The 23,998-nt window shown below is 38.6% G+C and overlaps 1 protein-coding gene across 7 annotated transcripts in view; it reads right to left on the reverse strand.

The window, feature by feature from the left end:
- Window positions 1–23,998, reverse strand: part of CRBN (cereblon) — a 422,075-nt gene that overhangs the window by 12,320 nt on the left and 385,757 nt on the right. For 3 of the 7 annotated variants that reach the window (XR_005211229.1, XM_037800567.1, XM_037800562.1), the window contains exons 1-5: window positions 12,774–12,864; window positions 8,580–8,692; window positions 7,742–7,944; window positions 6,767–6,916; window positions 2,460–2,619 (exon numbers count right to left, since the gene is read on the reverse strand). Coding sequence is in view for 6 of the 7 variants with exons in the window: in XM_037800567.1 (XP_037656495.1) it covers window positions 2,460–2,619; window positions 6,767–6,916; window positions 7,742–7,944; window positions 8,580–8,692; window positions 12,774–12,840 (693 nt within the window). In the remaining variant the exon portion in view is untranslated. Of the gene's footprint in view, window positions 1–2,459; window positions 2,620–6,766; window positions 6,917–7,741; window positions 7,945–8,579; window positions 8,693–9,662; window positions 9,729–12,773; window positions 12,865–14,268; window positions 15,178–16,637; window positions 16,689–23,998 lie in introns of those variants that run through there. The other 4 variants (XM_037800583.1, XM_037800585.1, XM_037800576.1 and 1 more) reach the window with 4 other exon arrangements.

A 23,998-nucleotide genomic window follows, 5' to 3' on the forward strand; every position in this document is an offset into this window, starting at 1 on the left:
ACTGAGATGGTACGGGAGACCAAATGCATGTGCAGTTCCCACAAATGGTATCTGCCTTTCCCTTTCTCTGTGCTAGAATCCACTTTCTGATGCCCAAATAATGGCTTTTAAGTGGTCTCTCTCAAGTGGAACAGAGTTTATGAGTCACCTGGGGCCTAAAACAGATGAGCTAACAATTTTTTTTGGTCTAATAAACTTGATCCCAAATTTCAGAGCCTAAGAAATTGTACCAAAAGTTTAAACAAGGGAACCCTAAGAAACCATCTGAAAAAATAATGGGATAAAGGCCTTTTTGTCTCTTGAAAACTTCTACGCCTTTCTTTTTCCTTAGCACCTTCTGTTTACTGCTTGGCAACTGTGAATAGGAAAACAACTGTTTAAGAGTCCAGAATGATTGGAGAAATCAGACAGTAGAGAAAGATCAGAGGACTGGTCTCTTTTCCTGCTCTTGATGAGCCATGGACAACTCAATTGCAAAAGACTAATTCTGAATTCAATGTGAACAAGCTGAGGTGCTTTAAACACAGAATAGGAAGAATTTAATAAGTAATGCAAATAAAAATTAAAGTTACAAAAGCAGTTATATTTGCTAAACCCAACTTCAAGTGTAAGACTGGAAGACCCTGGGGGCAGTATGCAGAACTAGGTGAACGTGTTAAGTCATGAATTATGTCTACCCTATGCATGGAGCTTTGTAAAGAGTTAATTTAGGATTTTTAAACAGTTATGAATTTTTTAACAATTTGATGTGGAAAAACTATGTTATAAATAAAAATAGTTAAAACCTCTTGAAAACAAAATCTAGCAATTAAAATGCCTAACTATCTATATATTGTGATGACATGTACCTTGATTCAGGTACCTTACTAAATACATATCTCTGTAGCTCCAGTGCTAAACACACGATTAGGCACTAAATGACTTACTGAACTGACTTTTCCTAATGTTGTACAAATAAGATAATCTGGATGGATTTTGTTGCAACTGAATTTTCGTTAGTCTACAATAATAGATGCTTTCTCCTACACGTAGAAATTTCTAGTTAACATTACTCAGAATGCTGAAGACATAAGGAAAGAGGGCCTTTTCATTTTTAGTTCATAAATTTCATAACCACTCTTTGAGGCACACGTGCTGACACACCTATCTTCAACATATATATTTTAACTATTATGTTTAAAATGACTATGAAAGCAAAATCTTCTACTCTTCTGTTAAAAGAAACAGGGGTAAAAGTATATTTAAAATGTCTGTTATCAGGTTTGAAAATGAAGAATTGCCAAGCAATACAAAAGTTATCTGCAAACTTAGGACAGAACCAATATTGTTAAATCATCAAAAATATTCGTTCCAAGGATGTTTGAGAATTTTTCAACAGTTGAATTACATGTTTCTTATTCAAATCTTGTTGGAAACACTACTTAAAACACACATTATACCATGCACAGACGGTTAGCTATAATACAGAATAGCCAGACCAAGAAGTCTATAGACACCTGGATAGTTAGGAGCCCGAGATCAAACGCCACCCTGCACAGGTTCTCGCAGGAAACTGGAGGACTTCTGTACAATGTTAAAAACAGTGGTACGCTGACTAGTGTGTGAAAGTGCCCATGATTAATGAATACTAATTTAAATCAAATTAGGATCCTTTACTAACTAACATCAAAATTTAAAGCTCTCACTACTATTACCTGACAAAGAGTAGGGATGATTAGTGCAAGATTTTTAGGTTTACAATAGAAACTGTCTTTACATATTTTAAAAAGATAAATCTCAAAAAGCCAATTTTATTCTAAATTTAGAAACCACTAATCTGTTCCTTTTGGCAGAATTCATAAATATTAACTATTTTATACTCAAAACTGATACATCTCACAAATGAGTAGAAACAGGCTTCATCAATTTTTTTTCTAAGAGGAAGAATGAATGATCTAGGCCAAACAAATATATACAAGAATTAATGCCACAAAACAAGTAATACTTTGAAAGTAACCTCAAGCTATTTTTTGTGATGTCAATAGTCTTTTACAACAAGATAATTACAAAGTATTCTCTAAGCATGGAAGACATAGAACATACTCTACTACTATTCTGTAGTACCCCAAACTAATCCTCTCCCTTCTTTAGGGTTGTGTTTATGACTTAAGAACCTAAAGTCTGATCTGATCAACAGATTGCTGTGGAATTAAAAATCATAAGCTACTAATGAATACATAGCTGATAAGGAAGCATACCTTGCAGTTGTGCAACATTTTATTACTTTGCAAATTGCTTTTACCTAAGTAGCTGCCTATGAATTTTTTAGCTGCTCCAGCTATGATCAAACTCAGCTAGAGTATGCCACAGAATGTGTCTGGGGAGTGAATTATCACAGTTGTTTATGTTTCATTCTTAAAACAGGGAACAAAGCAACCTGTCTTCATTTTTTGAAGATTCATAAAAAATTAGTTTCTCACCTTCTGGTATTTCTGCCACCACTTACATGAATACTGGTCTTCCCATGAGACAGGTTTTGAAGGAAATATCTGGCACTTATTGAGGGATTCTAACTGAACTGCAGACATGGTTGAAGGCAACACACATTCGGGAAGAATTTGCACTTTAGCTTGCTGGATTCTAAAATAAAGAGAACCAAGCATGGTGTTAACTTTTAAGATGAACTAACTCAAACTATAAACAATGAGGAGAATTTTAAATACTAAGTTTCAACATTTTCTTTTTTAAGCATATTCATGAAGTTACAAATTTTTTCTTTTGTAAACATATCTGCCATATGCTGCCATCAAGATAAAAGAAATTTGCAGAACATACCGTATTTCATAAATCATGCCAAAGTTAAAACCAAAGATAATCTAAGGTACAGAGTTTTAATCTTACCATGGAAGAGAAAGGGAGATATTTACATTTTAGATAAACTCAGGAGTATATAAATCGACCAGTTTTAAAAACCATGCAACCAACTACTGCTTATCTTGCTTGATACTTCTAATTTGTAAATTCTTAGACACCACACCCCTCCCATCTTCCCCCCTCCTTACTCTGCCTGAGTCTTGTGCCTTATCCTTCTCAGAAATCATCTAGCCTGAGCAATAGACAACCGAAGAGAAAAATCAAGATTCTATTCATATGGACGAACTAAAATAAGATGAGCCTTTATTTCCATATGAATTCCTTATCCTGCCCTCAAAAAAAGTAACTTGAATATGCTAAGAAATGAAAATATGCATTATCTTTTTTAATTTGAAAATGATTTAAATCTTCACAAAACTATCATTTCCAAAATGCGATAATATAGTAATTACAAACACATTACATAAACTAAGGCCAACAGGTAGGATGTACCTATTTTTTTTGTTGTTTATATAAAGAATTATGCTTAGAGAGGAGCTTTTGAAATGCAGACTACACCAGGATGATGAAATTCGGAACAAGACTGACAAGAGTCGTGTCAGAAGTCTCTGCTTCAAATTAATTATGTTGAAGACTTTTAAAGTCCTTCATATTAACCACCGTCCTGACTTACAAAAAGTTTAAGAATAAAATTCTGATATTTCTGCTTACTAAGTGAGAAAAGCTAAGGGTGTCTGAAAATACCTAGGTTTACTTTAATGACAGTATTAGACACATTCCACTAATGCCATTTCATTCCTGCAAACTCATTCAAAATACTTAGAAAATTTGCATCTACACGACTTTAGCAGCTGTTAAAAAACTTCAACTATGTTCAGATACTCTTTGTTATTTGAGGTCATTAGAAACAAAACCTCAATTTCCCACAGCTAACTCAAACGTAAATAGTCAATATCACATTTTCAAGGCAAGTGTATGCTATCCTATAACATTTTTTAAATATCTGGTTTTCTTTATGTTCTTAGTAACTGAATCAAGAATTATGGTTTACCTATTATGTACGAGTTCATTTTATTATTATAAACTGTCTGAATTGCTCAGCAGGATCAAGCAATGCTCCCCATGACCCTCTCAGACACACTCAGGGTCAGTGGCTTACACACAAAGCTGTTTTTTCTCCCCGGAGCTAGGCTTTAACATAAGCTAGTTTTGTTTCTTCCTTGTTTATGGCAGTTGTTTTTGTGATTATAGTTACATAACTTGCATAAATACTTTAGAAACCAATGAAATATATGTATGACAATAAAACTGCTTCAATGAACATTCAGTTAAGCCAAAAAAACAAAACAAAACAAAACAAAACAAAAAAAACTGCTGTCAAATTAGGTTAGGACAATTCTAACGGTAGGGAAAAAATACCCTGCAAAAATCTGCAAGGACTGTGCATTCAGACTGCCTTGTGACTATCCACAGAATCTCTAAAGAAAAACTGTAAGTATAAACTGTAGATAGATGATGCACAATGAAGGTCCTGTGTGCAAGACAGACTACTGACAACACCAATGCAGACATAATTCAAAGGAAAGATCTTATTTCAAATGAGGAGTGAATGAACATACATTTATGTATCTTAAGTTAAATCAACATGTTTAAGGTAAATGTGTATAACTTTTTATGATTTCCTGTTTTAATGAACTACTTTGCCTAATAATGACTGGACTCAATTGTTACAGTTTACAAGAGGCCTTTTTTTGAATTTCCAAACAGGATATTACGCTCCTCCTCCTCTCCATATGATAAGAAATGGGAAATTCTAAAGAGTACTACAATGATTCAACGTTACTCTTTTTATTAAAAAAAATTTAATTTCTATATGTTCAGGGGACTGAACCTAGGAAAGATTCTAGCAGGTACCACTATACTTTGTATACATTAAATGTCATTTATGTAGAAGACAAATGACTATTATCCAGTACTACTTTCTGGAGAAAAAGAAACTGCCGTGAGTTTCAAATGTTCTATAGAGAAATTCTGGTCTAGTGGCAAGAGCACTAGACTAGGGAGTTAGGGACTCTAGAACCAACCAGCTCTGTCACTTACTAGCTATGTGCATTTAGGCAAGTTACTTAACCTTTCTAGTACTTGGTTTCTTTATTTGAAAAAAGAGGAAAGTGTACTGGAATGTCTCCCAGGTTTCTTCCCTCTTACCACAGTGGCAGTGGAAGAAATTTCATTCTAGGGAGGACTTGTATCAGTTCTTAATGGTGGGTTTATGGAATACTAGGGAAAACGTGCCCTTTCTCTAACATTCTTCCAGCCCTATCAGTTTGATGATAACTCTTTTATTAGAGTGAAATATTGTACATTCCTGGACCTGTTTTCAGAGTAACTGGTCTACTGCCATCTTGTGTACAACAAAAAAATCACTGGTATTAAGAATATTGGAGAAATACACTTTTCCCCAAGTCAATTTTCCTTTATGGTTTCTGGAAAATGGTATTCACAAATAATCAAAATTTTATGACCTGAGGATAGGAAGTACTTTAAAGATGTAATGGTTAGCACAGTTAGGAAACAGCTTGCTAATTATCACAAAGGAGAGCCCTCAGGTCATGTAACATTCATGTACCATTTACTGTCCTAAATGTAAGTAAGGCTCAGTCATTGTCCTCAAAAAGCACATCTATTAAAGGAGATGGACAGACCTAGGCATGACAGTACAATGTGGTTTAAGTGCCATTAGAGATTTGCACAGTGAATGTCCTGGGGGAATATCAGGAAAGAAGAATCCAACCACCCTCCCTCCCCAGGCAGTGGCCACCCCATCCTACCTTCCCTAGCTCCAGAAGGCTGCCTGACTCATCTGTATTTTCATTAATTCAGCAATATTTATGAGTGCCCAGTATATGAACAAAACAGACAAAAATTTCTGCCTTCAACAAGCTCACAATCTATTTTTTACATCTTAAAAACATACAAACAGCTCTGGATTTCCATGTATTCTGAAAAGATTACTTATGCAACAGAGAGGTTTGATGAGATTTCCAACCCTGGCTACAGATTAGCGACCATTTCACTAGGACTTGGCTGGAACCCAAGAGTCTGTAGCTTTATAAGACATCACAGGTGATCTTATGTGCCAGAGTTGAGAACCACTGCCCTACGAGATATGTGCAACGATCAGGAAAAATGCCTATTTTTTTAAAGAGTATAAAGATGAACTTGATTTTTTTTAAAACGAGTTTAATTTTCCCCAAACTTAGAGAAAACCCTAACTGTGACAACCATGCCCAAATGAATAACTGCTAAAACACCTGAGCGATTTTCTAATCCTTACAAGGTACATAGTCAACGAGCACTTATTGTGCACTTACTATGTAAATGGCATTTATGAGTGATATAAAATTTTACACTGGAGATCAGAACTAAATGTAAATGGTTTGTTTAACTTAGAGCAGTTGGCAGCTGGAACCAACACGGCTTTCAAACACCACAGAAAGGGTGCGAATACAACTGTCCAGTGATCATAAACCTCCCAGCTCCCTACCTTTTTTTTACCCCCAACAAGGGTCTTCAATCTCAAAGAAGCAGTGCCCCAAATAACACTTCCTTTTGGGTTTACATTGCTGGTCTCACACCAAGATGGACATTAGAAAAACCTGACACTCATTAAACAAGAGCCATAGCAGCCTCACCCCAGGCAAACTCTCTGGGTGATGAGGTTGCGCCTCAAGCTCCAGGTGATTCTGATACACAGCAAGATTGGAAACCACAAGGCTATACTTTCTAAGACAAAGAGAACTATGAGTTAAATGTTACAAAATGTGAAGGGTCAGTGTAACATAAAAAAATAAAAGGAAACCACTTCATTATAAGATGTTCGCATAACTATAAGAACTATGATATTTCTTACCCATCTGATTGTGTTCTTAGCTCAAGGACTTTGAACCTTTGTCTTCCAACTGCTTTCACTTTCACTATCTCAATTCCAAAATCCTGTTCTTCTCGATAGGCATATATCTCTGCCGTTGTTCCAAACTGTGCTTCCCTTTCCTGTACATTACTTTCAACATAAATTTAAAAGTAAACAGTTTTTAAAATTTGACTTTTAAATATGCGAGGCTGGCAAAAGCAATACATGTGGGAAAACAGTTTACAGCAATCAGCCCTCATTGCAAAGCTATTATAATTTTACTTATTTTAAAATCAGATGGGGAATTAGATATACAGGGAGGCTTCAGGAAGTACAATTAGAGCAGTTTAGGAAAAGAATAGATTTCTAGTCACTGAAAATGATCTAGGACTGATAGGGGATTGAACTCACATTTCCAAAGAAAAACCTTCTTTCACTTGTTAAGATGATCATTTCTGATGCTTCTAACAGCACTGTACTGGGGCAGGAACTTCCTGTATTCACTTCCTGCCCCTACCACTCATTTCCTCCCTTTGCCATTGAATACTTGAGATTCAGATTTAATTTACCATCTGTAATTGGTAGAATTTGTGAATTCTGAGAAAGTACAAGCCACTCTTATGGAAAGGTAATCCTTTACATTAAAATGTAAAAGCTCTCTTACTCTTTAAGTAAAGACAGTTCTTAAAAATAAGATTCTAGAAATGTTTTACATTAACATTAATGATTAAAAAAATTTCCAATACCAGAAAGTACAACTGTTTGTGAAGGTAAATATCTTATTTAGATGGTAATGAAAATAACAAAACACTCCAACTTGCACTTTCTAACTTCTAATCAACAAAATTCTTCACCTCACATTACTACCCAACCTCCTGTATATGCAGAAGAACATTCTGCTTTGGCTCCAACATTGACCTCTAACGTGACTACACGAGAGGATTTGTGCTGAACAAATTTATGCTAATATTTTACCTGTATGCAAGAACCGCAAAGGTTCTATCTTTCTGGATTAAATTCCGCACCATACTGACTTCTTGAGGGTGAGAAAGCTGAAGAGGTAATGTCTGCCCAGGAATCAAGATCATCATCACCTGCGGCAAAACTGGAATCACCTGGCAGCTGTCATCATCGTGCAAAGTCCTGCCATGAAATTCTTCCATATCAGCGCCCAGATACTATTTAAGAACACACATATATGTATAGTGCCATTAAATATAAATGTAATAAAAATGTAAGCTCAACAAACTAAACAGCAAATCAGATTAAAAGAAATAATCAGAGGGTAAAACAGAGGATACAAATATTTATTAAAATAATACGCATAAACATCTCACGTGAAAATCTAATTTTAAATCTTAGAAGAAGACGTCCCAGACTTTTGTGAAGAACCTTTCCCGCACACTCAGAGTCAAGAACATTCTAAAAAGTTTAAAATACTGTATTTTCACTAGGGTAACAAACTTATCTCTATATCCAAAATATCACAAATGACAGGTATAAAGTATTAATGTGTTAAATACCACCACAGTACCTAGAAGTAACAGAGATTAACTATTTCATTTAGTAGGTCAATAACTAGCAACCATAGGAGAGAGACAGTTTCTCAAAGAATTACACTAGGGCATAGTATTAAGCTTATTAAGCTACTTACAAATTCTAGTTAAGTACATTTATCTATTGGCAAATAGCCAATGTCCTCATCTATAATTTCTGGTGTGAGGTAGTATCCAGTAATGCTTTTATCAGCCAGCTGTTTTTAGGAACTTTAATTGTATATCTATTACATTAGATCTGTTACTAAATTACATACTGTATGTGATGTTGGCAGACTGGTGTCAAAATTTATGATATTTGGTTTTTTGGCATCTTTGCTATCCTCGTCTTCAACTTCCATTTCAATTTCATCTTCTTCCTCACTCTCTGCTGTGAAAGTAGAATATTATAAGAACAAAACTAAATGCATGAAAATCTCAAAATGTATATTCCCTTTCAAACCCATAGTTCATTCCTGAGGATTCCAGGCCCTTGAGAAGAGGGGTTCTTCTAAACATCACACACATTTGGTAATCTCTAAAGCACTGTAAAATGACAGCCAGAGGGCTGAGTTCAATTCTGGACTCTGCTACTAACTACTTTTCTTTTTTTAATCAACTTTTAATTTTAGAATAGTTTTAAATTTACAGAATAGTTGCAAAGGTAGGTACCAAGAGTTCTTTCTCATTAACCTCACATCCATTTTCTCCCATACTTAATATCTTATTTTACTATGGTACATTTGTCACAACTAAGAACCAGCAATGGTACATTATTATTAACTCTAGATTTTATTTGGATTCCCTTAGGTGTTTTTGTTTTGTTTGGTTTGGTTTGATTTTTTTAACCTATTGTCCTTTTTCCGCTCCAGGATCCCATACAGAATACCACATTACATTTAGTTATCTTGTATCCTTAGCCTTCCCTGGGGTGTGGCACTTTCTCAGACCTTCCTTGTTTTTGATGACTTTGACAAGTATTTTGTAGCGTGTCCCTCAGCTGGGGTTTGCTTGATGTTCTTCTCATGATTAGATTGGTGGTAAATGCTTTGGGGAGGAAGGCCACTGAGGGGAAGTGCCATCTCATCCCATCATATCAAGGGTGCATCCTGTCACCATGACTTTGCATTGCTGATGTTAACCTTGATCACCTGGTGGAGTGTTTCTTAGGTTTCTCCCCTGTAAAGTACTGCCCTCCCCCCACTTTGCATATTGTACTCTTTGGAAGTAAATCACTAAGTGTAGCCCACACACTGAAGAGGTGAGGAGTTATGGTCCCACCTCCTTAAGGGGGGATATCTACTTACATATTATTTAAAATTCTTCTATATGGGTGATTGGTTTAGGACTGCTCACTTTACCTCAGTTTCCTTATTTGAAAAATGACAAGCTTGAACAAGACAATCTGTAATGTTCTTTCAGACTCGCTAAAGGGTTCAGAAAAAAAGGAGGAAGATAGGAAGAGGAGGAGGAAGATCAGTTAATTAAAACTGAAAAACAAAAGATATGTTATATATAACCTTGCAGAAAGAACTTTACAGCATTTTTCCAGAGATCCCACTTCCCCAGCTGTCACTACACTATTTAAAAATGAAATGTTTGTCATTTTCATATAAATTTTCCTTTATCATGTTAAATTTTTAAAGTTGGCATGAAATATTAAAAAAAACATTTTTAAAGACATGCCTTAGAGGCTTTCTCCATACATATATTTTAAATTATGAAAATATACTGATTTCCTTTAAAAGTCTGATGTTACTAATAATGGGGATGACGAATCAAAACTCTTTACTTTTGCTATCAATTAAGGTTAGCACAAGCTACACAACTGGTGCTTTTCTATTAAGCAGTAGCCCACTCTTTCTGGTTTCCTAGCCTAGACTAGTAATTCTCAACAAGGGGCAGTTTTGCCCCCTCAGGGAGACATACGAAAAATCTCTACACACATTACTGGTTCTCACATACAGTGGGTGGAGGTCAGCATCTTATAAAGCACAGGAGCCCTCACAGCAATGAATTTGCTGGCCGAAAATGTCAACAGTGCCAAGGCTGAAAAATTCCACCTCGAATTTACTGAATCTCATTCCCAATCTCACATTTCAGGTGTTTTTAACTGGCCAAAATAAATTTCCAAATTCGGTAAAATGTCACTACAAAATAATTGGTTTTTCTTTGTGCGTATCATTCTTGAAATCAAACCACCTCTAGAAAAGTCCCTGACAGAAAATACAATTATTATTTAATATGGAAAATTCCTTGGACTTTCTACTAATTTTTATAAATTCCTAGAGATAAGGCTTTGTCAGAGAGATCATAGTTATTTCAACTTATATTGAAATGGCCAATGGTCTAACATTTCATATTGATTTTTCCTAACAGAGAAGTTTCACTTGATCACTGGTTCCAACCAAAAGATAACCAAAAAAATTTGAAAATAATTCCTTATATTTACAACTCTGACAGGACGACTTTCACTCTGCTTGTGAAGAGACTCACTTTACTGCTCTACTCTTTACCAGAGTCTAAAAGATCACTGATAAGCTTGAAAACTAGAATTCATATTTTTACAAATTACATTTTCACGGTATTGACTTCTAATTAAAAAGGATTTTTGTCTCTAACAGCCTGAAAATACTGAAAAATATCGCTAATACCCACTCCTCCCTACTCAACAATGTTTAGCTATTATGTTTTGTTTAGCTGGGATAGAGTCTTTGCATCTTAAATTTTAAGTATTTCCTTAGCACTTAAAAGGATTACTCATCAAAACTACTCATACTACATGGATTTATGGACAATCCAATGTTCCTTTACAAATAAAACTCATATGATTTGGAAGAGCATTATTTCTACAGCAACATCTTTGGACCTTTTGACTTCTGATTTTTCTTGACAAAACAAACAAATACTGTTTAGAGCCACCAGGGTGAAGTCTGATGACTCATCTTATGCAGGAACACCATGTGAAAGCCAACAGAACGTCAGTATCCTTCCTCTTCCATATACCCTCTTTCCTGAAACTCTAGATTTGGCACATAAAGAGTGGGACTGAAGACTCTGAGAAAACAGCTCAGCTCTTCAGTTGAAGGCTGACACTTACCTTGAAGTCAGTTTAGCTAGGCTGGCTTGAGAAACAATCAGAATCCAACCAGGGTTAACTTTTACAGTAAAATGACCTCCTATTTTGTGGGAAAGCATGCATCTCCTCCTTCCCCAATCCATGCTGTTCCCAATGGACAAATTAATCCTCAAAGCTTGGCTTTTCTAGGCAACCACCTGAACCTGCAATTATTTCTTGGAAATCCACAAGAAATACTCCAATCGCCAGTGGCAAGAGATGGAAGCTCCACAACAACCTACACCCCAGCTACCTAAACTGTCTCTTCAACGGCTTTATCTTCCACAACCATATCCTAAACATATGCTCTTGGAGGTCTCCAGATGCCCCTCACAGAGCTTTTCTCAAATTCCCCTGACCACTGACCCATCCTTTCCTCTGAACAGATGAAAAACAATTACTCATCTGGCCCTAAATTACATTCGTTGCCTTACCTAGGTTACAAATCTCCTCAAGCATCAGACTTTGATATCTTATCTCCATAACACCTAACACCTGGCATTCAGTGAAGGGGTTCAATTAATAGTCTCAGTTTGGCTAAACATCTCTTGTCTACAACTTTCCATGAAAAGTTTGTACAATTATCCCATACCTTTTTCCCTATCCAACACAAGGCCAAGGTCTAAATTTGCACAAAACAAAGGAGAAAATTTGAGTTTACTGTCCTACTGCTAAATACCTCTGAACAGGTTCGACCGTGAGCTTTTTAAACGACATCCCTGAGAAAAACAGGCCAATACTATCTTGGCAGTGAAGTGGTTAAGAGTCACCGGCTGTGCTGGGCTATGCTGTACCCGCTCTGCAACCGTGTGACCTTGGCCGAGTCACTTAACTAATCTGCCAATCAATTTTCACCTACCAAATCGGATCACAAGAGCGAACTGGGTAGAATTAAACGGCGAAATGCATGCAAAGCACTTATTACAGGGCCTGTCGCGTGGAAAGCTCTTAATACATGTTAGCTGTCACTCTTCCTAAAAAGAAGTCCAAGGAATGTGACCGCGGCTAAGCTGACCCCGTACCACACGTTCCCCGCATTTTCAGAGCATTTACTTGGCCTAGCTCAGGGCCCACGTAGGATAAAGAGGACGGGATTCCTGCCCGCGGGAGCGAACGCCCTCCCAACACTCTCGCCCACAGCTCGGGGCAACCAAGCAAGGAAGAGAAGCTCTAGACTTCGTGCTCGCAGACTGGGGGTCCGAGTTCCAAGTGCTGCCCCGCGGGGTCCCGGACGGCCTGGGCGCCCCCTGACCCCGGCCCGCGCGGCCCGCCGCCCCGCCCCGCCCCGCCGCGCCGCTCGCGGCTCCAGGTTTTCTTCCCACTCTGTCGCCCGGGGCCGACCCCAGGCGGTTACCAGGTAGAAGTGGCAGGTGGTTCCCCATGTTATGCGCAGCGTCCTGCTGGTCTCCCTCGCCGGCCATGTCTGTTTACCCGCTAAGGAGGCTGGGACAGGGCGGCGCCGAGATTGCTGCTAACGCCGGGGAAGCTGGGGGAGCGTCCGCGCCGCGCCGCCGCAGCGCACCGAGGCCACAGCGCCCTCTGGCGGCTCCCGCGGGCAGACAGCGGCGCCCGCGACGGTCCGGAAATGATGCCCAACGCGGGAGGAGCCTGCACCAGACTGTGGCTCAGCCGCGCACGGAATGGTGGCCGCTGCGGTACAGGTCTCACGTTTCAGAGCCCTCACCTTGTTCAAGCCCTTCGTATCAGTTATCTCATGTAATCATGAAATTTTACATACGAGTGAGCTGAGACTCAGATTCTTTAGTCTCCATCTCGTTTTTACAGGAAAGGGCCACAGAACAAATAGAAACCTGTCTATACAGCATTACCTCCACTTTTTTAAATAAAAACTATTTAATGTGATTGGAAAAATACATCAGTTATCCCGAGAGTGGTTGAATTATACTGGATTTTCTTTTCAACACTTTTCAGTAGTCTCGATGTATATTCAAAAATTAATGTATTAGTCAGAAATAAATATTGAAATGATTATGCAAAATAAAAAGATGCCTATGACCGACTGGAAAGCAAAACAATATAAAATAGCCTAGTCACTATGATTGCAACATAGTAAAAATAAGTCATTATACAGAAAAAACAAAAACACCCACTAAAATATGCAAACAATTCTGTTGTGGTGGTGGCGTTGTGACTGGTAAGATTTCTGTTTTGAAGACTGCACAAAAGTTTTCTTAGTGTCTTTTCACCATCACTTTTTCAGGAGAGGAAACCAGAAAAATCCTTAAAGGAAATAAAATGTCTAAACATGGTGTGTGTTGGGGGGCTGGGGTATGAGAGAAAGAGGCAGCATTGCTCTAGGGAAAACAATAATGATTCTGAGATTATTTTTAATATTCCTTTCAGAAAGTTTGCCTCATTGAGAAGTTACAAGCCTAAAACCTCCTTGTGAGAGAGGTTCATGAATCAATTCTTTGTCATCTGGCTACTGTCCCTCAATCACTCTGTGGCCTTAGTCAAATATCCTAGATAATTTTTGCAATATTATTGATAGTATTGTCTTTTATATTAAGTCAAAACAATGACTTGTAATACACTATTTTGAGGAATTAATGAAGCTAAGATGATCACTCTGTTCAGTTGAAGAATAATTCTATGCCAGAAAGAAACGTGCAGCCTCGGATAAGGGAATGGCTGGGGTGTGTGTGTGTGTCTGTGTGTGTGAGAGAGAGAAAGAGAGAGAGTGCCAGCGAGTGAGAGATAGGAAAGCAAAAGTGAGTGCCTATATATATATATATATATATATATATATATATATATATATGGAATTTTAATGCCATAGCATCATCAGCCTCACTATGGTTTGTAGCATTTCAAGAAACTCTGCTTACCTGCAGAAGTATCTTCACACCGCAAGCAAGAAAACTCTGATTTCCAGTAATCCTCCCCAGAGGTGGCACCAAAATTGTCTGCAACTTGGGTCCACCAAGAAATCTCAGAAGAAGAAAGGACAGCTGTTAAGCCCAGTGGAATCACCGGGTGTGCTTGAAAAAGGACTACCTCTTTCTTCTTTTGTGCATCACTCCAGGGTCAATGGAGCTACCATCTGTGTATCTTTTACTCCTCTATTCTCCTCCTTTTTCTCCCCTCCATTCACATTCACCATCTGCTCTTTCCTTCATTGTATTCTTCCAGAGTCTACCCAGTCATCCATAGCTACATCTTTCAATAGGGACGACAACAGATGCTCATTAAACAACAGTATCTAAACAAGCAGGTTTCCTGGATTTAGCCCCGGTTATCACAACCAAAAACGAAAAACATGATCATTTACCATTTATTTTAAATTTGGTAACTTTAGCCTGAAAAAAGGTATGCTGGGTTCTTGCATTTCTTACTGCTTGCATGAAATGTGTCAATTGATAAAGAACTCTGCAGACCAGAGGGAAGGGAAATATATGGGTTCCCAGTTGTCTTAAGGCTCAAGAATTAACTTTAATAGGGTGCGATTAAGGCTGGTATTAGATGAGAAAATACTTGCATGAAAAAGCCCACTGCTCTTTCTGTTTTTGGCTCTACACTATATTAGCAGCAAGGGATACACTTCTGTGAAGAGGCATTCCTGCCTCTTCTGTTTTCTGTATTTTCTATATTTTCTTAACATGTTAAGGAATGCTACTGCCCTGTTCTATGCAATTAATTATCTCTTGCCTCGATTATTGCAGTAGCCTCGATACCGGTTTCTTGGTTTCCAGCCTTAGCGCCTACAATCCATCATCAACAGAGCAGTGAGAGTGATCCTGTTAAACACAAATCAAATCATGTGCCTCCCCTGCTCAGAACACCTTCTTCCTTCCCATCTTGCTGTAAGCTGATTCCTTACGGAGGCCCACAAGGCCCTTTGTAACAGCCGGCCGGCCTCCGGACCCTGCTCTGAACTCACTGCACTACTTACCCAGTCGGTCACTCCCCTCCGCCAGCTCTGGCCTTCATGTTACTCTACAACCCACTCCCACCTCAGGGCCTTTGCACTGGCAGTTCTCTTTGCCTGGAATGCTCTTCTCCCACAAAGATGCATGGCTTGCTCCCTTATACCTCCCAGGTCTTTGATCAGTGATTGCCCTTATGGGCATCACTACCAGACTTCTCAATATCAAACTGCCATCCCACCCCAGTCCCACCACTCTCCCTCCTCCTCTCCGCTTTCTTTTCCTTCAAAGCATTTATTCACTTCTAAAATATTATGAGGCTTGATTTTAAAAGCTGTTTTCCTCTCCCCAAAGAATGTGAGTTCTTGGTGGGTGGGGGAGGCAGTGATCTCTGCCTTATTTGTTCACTCTGTGTCTCCCCAGGGCCTAGCACACAGTCTCACACTTAATAGGTGTGATGTTGATGAACAAATGAATGAATGAATTGAACAGTTGTGACAGACTCTGCCTATTACCTACTCAGTGGCAATTCCTCTCTTCTTCCTCCCCAACAATCCTGATTTTGGGGGGAGGCAGCATTGTGTCCTGCCCCAACGTGTCATGTTTCTGCTGAGCACATCATGGCCAGCCCACTCCCCTTCACCATCCTCCTTTGCAGCTGGTGGTGGCCAGGGGCCCCATCTCTGGCTGATGGGACACAGAGGAGTCTGCTTGGCAGTGGCAGGAACAGTGCATAGGGAGGGCAACTTTCAGAAAAGATTTTCCTTCATAATTAAAGGAAAAAATTTCATTCCTGCCCACTTCCTGCTGTGATGAAGATTAAGACCCAAATTGGTTTGACAGATACAATCTTCCAAGCTAACCAAAGAGTCAAAATGTTTTTTAAAGGAAATCATGAATTTGGGGTGGGGGTGGGGGGTAGAGTTACTTATAGCCATATTCGGTTATCTTTTTTTTTTTTTTTTCCCCAGCAAAGTTGCTGGTTTACCAGAAAAATCAGGTGGAAGTTACCATATTCTCCCTTCATGCATACAGCTTTCCCTATTATTGACACTTCGTATGAGTGTGGCACCTTTGCTACAATTGATAAAACATTATTATAATTATACTATTAACTACAGTCAATAGTTAACATTACAGTTCACTCTTTATGTTGTACAGTCCTATGGTTTTAAAAAAAAATTTATTCTAGTTACATATATACAACCTAAAATCTCCCTTTTCCTGTTACAATTTTTGAGCTAGGAGATTAAGTCATTAACTTTGGAACTGTATAAATGCTCCAATTCTTTACCCTTTGGAGCCAAAGCACATGCAAAAGACAGATTTACCGTGTTCCAAGAGTGCTTTCCTCTTTCAGTGTGACAGTCCCCTCCTCCATTCTGTAAGACAGGGGTCAGAAAAGTGATGACTACGAGCTAGGCTTATGTGACTTGTTTGGTCTTCATGGTATATTGAGTTGTTGAATTAATCGCAACATTTAGAAACCAAAGAGTATATACAAATTGATATTTGTGTATATATTTTTTGGTTTTTAAATCTTCCAGCTTTCTTTTTAAAATGGCCTCCCTTGACAATAAAGGTAACAATTATTGGTAAGAAACAATAATCAACAATATAAATAAAGAAAATCTTCGATGAACATAAAACAAAATAAAACAAACAAAACCAGCAAAATGTGAAGATTTAACCTTTTTCAGGCCAATCCAGAAAGAAAACTGATACCAAGATATTGCCTTATAACTTAAAAAAATTATTAGGATGAAAAATTTCATAGGAAATTGAGGCAGAGATGTACATTTTATACAATATGGGGAAAAAATGTGGCTAAACTGTGGCATCTTTTCTGTTGTATTAACTCCCAGAATGACTACAGAGCTTTGAGACAAAAAGCTTTGGAGAAAAATTAGTGACTGCAAAACCAGAACAACATGACAACTCTGACATTTTAGCATTTATTTCATGTAATACTCAAGGTTTTCACAGTTCATAAAATTAAAAGAATCTTTGAAAACATGCCATCTAAAACTTGGCAAATGCTAATATAAATATGTTTCAAAATACCAAATAAGTAAATTTATAAAACTATAAATGTTTAATCTACATTACCTTTTTGATACCATTGTTAACAGCTAAAATTAATAAAAAGAATGCCATTTAAAAAATAAACAATAAAGAAAATATTAATTTGGAATGAATAAAAATTTGGTAATAATAGTTGATCTTTTTACAAAAATGTGATTTTTAAACACCAAAGTGTATCAACTGTCAAAGTGAGTTGCAACTGAACATTTAGGCAAAGATTATTACAAAGATTGTTTCTGATGATCACACACTAGGTGGGGGAATGGTAAGCTTACAAAAATCAGATATTTTCCTCTGACTTTTATTCCTCTTCTACATTTCTTATTTGAGAACTTCAGGAAGATCTTTGGGGCAGTCTTTTTATTTTTTATTTTATTTTTTTCAGGGACTACACTATTTTTGCTATAGTAAGGTGGAACTTGTATTTTAAACAAAGAATTTCTGGGTCTCATTTTTTATTTTAGCATATAGATAATGGAGATTCTAATGCAGAGCTACCTATGTCAGTTTTAATTTGTCACAATCCTTTTCTACTTGCACGAAGTATCTATGAACAGTGCAAGAATTTTCTTGCAAAATGTGCTTTGTCAATTTTTTATTTTTGTACTTCACTGAGTATTATGGAGGTTTGGAAAAATGCTTTCTAAATGAAAACTATTGTTCAATTCAAAATGTATATGTAGTTTAACTTGGATATAAGATTTCAGATATTAAAAAGAACAAAATATGGTTATTACAGCAACATAAACACTAATATTTTGACAATTAAAAATAGAGTGTTATACCAGAACACTTTCAGGCTATAATCTAAATATTTTTACAATTAATCAAGTTGTGATGTACATATTGTGTGTGCATGGGTATGGGTGGGTGTGTATGTATATAGCAGATGTGTCCATCTTAAATATGCAAGCCCTGAAAAGATATATCACTCACTTATCTTACCTCATAAAAACTCTTCATAGATGTATGCTAGCCATCCAAGACATTAATTAAAATTAAGGACTCAAGAATACACAGATCTCATCATCTAAAAGGATTCACCTTTAGTCTTTTCTTCTAGAAATCCATCCTATGGGAATAATTTAAAAAGCAGACAAAATTTTGTACAAAGCTGTTCATGTCATGCAAGATGGCAACACTCCAAATGTCCAATAGTCTGTGAGTGACCTGACATCTTTCTAAAAAATTATTGCTCTGCTTACATGTGCCAGAGTCAGTTTCTGTTGTTGGTCACTGAGAATGCTGGTGGATATATATGGAAAGAAATAAACAGACAAAATGAGAGAGAATATTTTCAAACCATGGTTGCCTCTGGATCCTGGGATACATGCCCCACTCCATGAACTCCCTGCCATGTCAGGAATGGTTTTACTGGATGGAGCTGTGTACTAGGCATCACCTGAGGCCTCGGGGCTGCTCTAGCCCAGAAGTGCATTCCGATTCTAGCAAAACACAGAAAATATCCGAGTGGACCAGAACTTGGATCCAGGACCATGCTCTCAAGATTATCATGGTTTCACTATGAATTCCCCATATGTTTGGGATCTTGGCAGCTTGATGGGGCACTCACCTCTAAATTAGAAGACTTAGTTCTGGTTCTGTCTCTAATGAATGAGTGAACATTTGTTACAGACTTCCTTTGATTTAAGAACACATATTCTTTCACTGAGCTGTACAGAAATCTTAAGAGGAAGGTGCTATTATCCCCATTTTTAAATGATTACAAGTCATTTTCTCCCTATGAAATGAGGGGTTCAAGCGAAACAATTTTCTAGGTCCCAATCACCTTTCATTTTCTATGACTCTGAATTCAGGTCTGCTCAGATCTCAGCTCACTCTAAGCTCCTTGCTTCAGGTTTGTTCTATCTGGTTGGCCTGTGCCCCACCACCAAGTCAACCTCCGGATTCCTCCTCTTGCTAGGGATCTCCAGCCCTCTTCTTGCTCCTCACAGTCCTGTGTGACACTCCTCAGCTTTTCCCAGTACACACTCCAGAGAGAACCGAACAACTGGGTTTAAGAGAGAGGAACTGAGTGTCTGTTTCACTAATAGCAGTGTACTGGAGCGTATGGCCATGAGCCCACTGGTGGGCTACAAGGGGTCTATCCTGGATGGATCATAAACAGATCCCAGAATACAAAATTTTTCTTTGGGGTGAGTAGACCCAAGCTTAGAGTCTTTCATTTTCATGTACAGCTAAGAGCTGTTTGTTCATAAAATTTTTAAAATATGGGTAACTAAATTTTGGTTTTCATATAACTAAAATTAAGACATTAGAGTTTGCTGAAGACTTTAATTTTATATTCTATCAAGAAGTTTGGCAGCCATCCAATGCTTTGGCAATAGTTTAAAACTTCTGCTGAGGATGTGCCAGCATGAAGCAAAGGGATTCCTACGATTTTCTGTAAGGGTACAGTATTACTTGTAAGCACCAGCACTATCGGGAGTTGGCCTTGGTTTCAGATCATTGCTCTTGCTGCCTTAATTAATTAATTAACATATTTGAGAAATTACGTTGGGAATTGCTTTTGTTGATCATTATGTTAAGTGACCGATGTACTTTTTCAGAGATTTTATTGTTTTCCATGCTTAATCCAATTTCTTTCTCAACAAGGATTTCTTTCATACCAGAGACCAGGAATGCCTAGGATGGGTAGATGTAGGCCTTTTGCTTGAATGCAACAGATTAGGGTCTAAAAAGTCAGAGAGCCCCTGGTTTATAGCCCTTTGCCATGTTTGTTAGGCCCAACCTGATGTCTTTTGAATTGTATCACATGGCAATTCCTCGTTCTGCAGGGGTCTGTGTGCCGGCTGAGGACGCTTGGGCAGCCACCATATTCCAATCAAGCAAAGTGACTGTGCTGCTTTATATTAATCTTGTGCCTGTCCCTGGGGCGGCAGGGCATCCTGGGATTGCCCAGGCCCCCAAAACCAGCTCTCCCATTGATAGGCTGGAGCCAGAAAGAACAGACGGTGAAGCACTTATTATTCTGAAACACTCAAGCATAATTCTTGCTGATGACAGAGGCTGGCCCAGTGCCTTGGGCGGTGACATAATCGATGAATACAAAAAGCAACAATGCTTATAATTTAACCCTTTCCCTTCAAAAGTATTTCCTGCTTCACTCAACTCAAGTGTCCCATCATCCAGAAACCTTTCCTGATCCCTCCAAGTAGCCATGGCATTGACCACTTAATTTTGATATTATTTTTTATTAACTCTCTTTTACTTTTATTAGACTTTATTCTTTGGAGCAGTGTTAGGTGTATTCATCAGGGTTCTCCAGAGAAATAGAATGGACTGGTGTAAGCTGTCAAATACAAAGGACATTTCTTCCTAAGAACTACTAAGAAAGAATGGATTAGGGTGTGTGCTAGGCTGAATAATGGCCCCCCAAGGATGTACATGGCCTAAACCCTAGGACCTGTGTCTATGTTATTTTACGTGTCAAAGGAATTTTGCAGATGTGAATATGTTAAGGACTTTGAGATGGGAAAATTATCTTAGACGGTCCACGTGGACCTGATGTCATCACAAGGGTTCTTAAAGGAAGGAGGCAGGAGGGTCAGAGTCGGAGAAGGAGGTGTGACCAGAGGTTGGGAATGATGTGAGGCCATGGGCCAGGGAATATTGGTGGCTTCTAGAAGTTGGAAAATGGCAGGAAATGGGCTTTCCCCTTGAACCTCCCGAAGGAATGCAGCCCTGCTAACACCTTGATTTTAGTACGCTAAGTGTGACTTTGGACTTCTGATCTCTAGAACCATAAGAAAATTTAAGCCACTAAGTTTGTGGTAACTTGTTACAGCAATAGGAAACTAATGCAGGAGTTTTGAAGTGGAGAAGAGATTTCTGAGGTCAGAGTTTGTTTGGGGGATAGGGATGGTATAGACTGAGCTGCTGGGGCAATGCTTTTCAAAGTGGGCCCAAGACAACTGGGGTGCTTGTTAAAATGCAGATCCCTGGGCCCTACGTTAGAGCTCTACCTGCTGGAGTAGGTTCAGGAATTGAGGCTTAAACAGAACACCAGGGGATGGATGCCAAAGTTGAAGCACCCCTGTCTTTTGCTCTGGTATCTTCCCTAAGTTGGCGTGAGCTGCTCTCTGCTGGGCTCGGGCATTGGCTTGAAATCTTTGGCAGCAAGCAGAGTTGCTCTGCAAGTGGCAGTGGCAGTTCCTGTAGTGACCCTCAGGGGAATCACTGTCACCTGGGTGATGACAACCAAGTTGTCTGTCCAAATTGATAAATCAGTGAAAGCCACTGAGGGTGAGAGTCTTAATTTGCACTGGACATTGTTGAGGGGAAACTCAGACCAGATATATGATAGAGGGTCTGCTCACTGTACCCTACCAGCCGTGATCATGAGAAAGAATGAGATTTAGGGTCCTGGCAACAGACCTGGGCTCAATCACATCTTTGCCACTTACGAGCTGTGTACAATTGGGGATGTTGACTTAATCTGTGTGGACGTCAATTTCTCAACATTGTGAAAATAATTCCCATCTCCCAGGGTATTCAGAGGATTAAATGAGGTACTGTACGTAAATTAACCACCCAGGGCATATATTTTGAGTGGCTACCATGTGCCAGTGCAGTATTAGGTATTGAGGACATACGATGCTGAACAAAGCAGACATGACCCATCCTCCACCAGAACCTACATTCTAGAGGGAAAAATAGACAATGATTAAACAGACATGCGAGTATATAAACATAAATGATAAATGCTATAAAGAGAAAGCCCAGGGAGCTATGAGATTCTAATTGGAGGACCAGATCTGTCTAGGGAGGGTATTCAAGGAAACTCCCCTAAGGAAGTGATACCTGAAGCATCAGTAAGAGTTAACTACTAGAAGGGTGTGTGTGTGTGGGGGGGGGAGTAGGAGGAGAAAGGATCATGGCAAGAACAGACTATGCAAAGGCTCTGAGGCAGGAAGGACCCAGTTGGGGAGGTCAGGGAGCACAGGGGAAAGTGACTTGAGGGGAAGCTGCAGGGGAAGACCAGGCCTTGCAGAAGTTAAGAACTTTCACCTTCCCAGAATCAATGACTCACACACACGACCAGATTTGCATTTGGAAGTTAGCATCCAGCTAATCAGTTGAACTGGGGCACGAATGAAGAAGGAGACACAAATGAGGACAGTGCCTGAAACATAGAGGGGGTCTAATAAATCAGCTCCCACCTCTAATTGCAGACCAAACAGCTACACTGGTTTGTCTTTTAAAGGAAGTCAGATTTTCAACTTACCCTATACTTTCATAGGAAAAAAATGAATACATGAGTTCTCATACTTTCTCTGAACCTCTGACAGATTATGCATGCTGGCTGAGGTACTGCCCATGGGTGAGTAAAGTGAAATTACTGGGCCTACGGGCAGTTCAAAGGCATTCAATCATGTACAGGTGATGAATAAACGGGAATTTAGCTACTGTTACTGGTTCGGAGCAGTTTGGGAATAAGTTTGGTTCTAGAAAAGGCAAAGAACTGCTCTTATCCAAAGACAATTATCATCTGCAAGAACAAAGTGCAGAAAGCAAAGCCATAGCCAGTAAATATAATTTAAAACAACTCACATACATAAAATCTGTGGTTTTTCATCATGGTGACAAGGCTTCCTGAAAGCCCAACTGAAGCAAGAGGACTACAGTATAGAAGGTAAAAGAAGAAAGATATTGATGCCATCTGCCATATTTTTATAAGCTACTATGACCAGAAAATATTGATTACTGTAAAAGTTCCCTTACATCAGGAGACCTGCTATTAATTTTCATGTCTCATTTACCATAATCCTTTATAGCTTTTTACAGTAAATCCTCTTCATTTTTGAATTTGAGTATGAAGATAAAAAGGAATAAAATGAATCTAAATCGTTCCTTACTGTACCTGGCACTTCAGGGCTATACGACCTTGGGCAGGTTATTTAAACTCTCTAGCCTCTGTTTCCTCATCCTTCAAGTGGGAATGAGAGTTCATCTCAAAGGGTCGGTGTGAGATGCAATGTGATAATGTGGTGGAACTTAGAAGACAGCTGCCCCGGTGAGCCCAGTCTCAAACAGTTACAGATTATCAGGTAGTAAGCATCGCTCAAGTTTAGTCTGAGCTCTTGGCCGTTACACATCTCCACTCACTCTCTGGCTTGCTTCTTGTTCTCTTGCCAGTTATGCCATGATTGTCTCTCAGCCCCAATCTCACCTTTCCCTATTCTACTTTGTGATGTTGGGGCCGAGACCCTGCAAAGCACCTCTGCCTTCACTTCTGCCAAAGGGGATGCTCTCTCTTTTCAAATGTATTTTGATGAACGTAAGTTCTTTCTATATAATCAAATTTACCAAAGAATTTCTACAAAAAAAAAAAACACGACAATCCAAAAGAAAAATGACCAAGAGACTTGAACATAGGCTTCACAAAAGAGGCTATCCAAATGCCCAACAAACAGGAATCCTTCAAGTTCCTGAGTAATTAGGGAAATTCAAATTAAACATGAAACACCACTAGACTAGTTAATATTGAAAATACTGAGAACACTGAACATTGAGCAGGAGGTGGGAAAATGGAAACTTTCCTACACTGAAATTGAGTATAAATCAGTTCCAACCACTTTGGAAA

Source organism: Choloepus didactylus, chromosome 1, assembly GCF_015220235.1.
Source record: "Choloepus didactylus isolate mChoDid1 chromosome 1, mChoDid1.pri, whole genome shotgun sequence".
NCBI classification, from domain to species: Eukaryota; Metazoa; Chordata; class Mammalia; order Pilosa; family Megalonychidae; genus Choloepus; species Choloepus didactylus.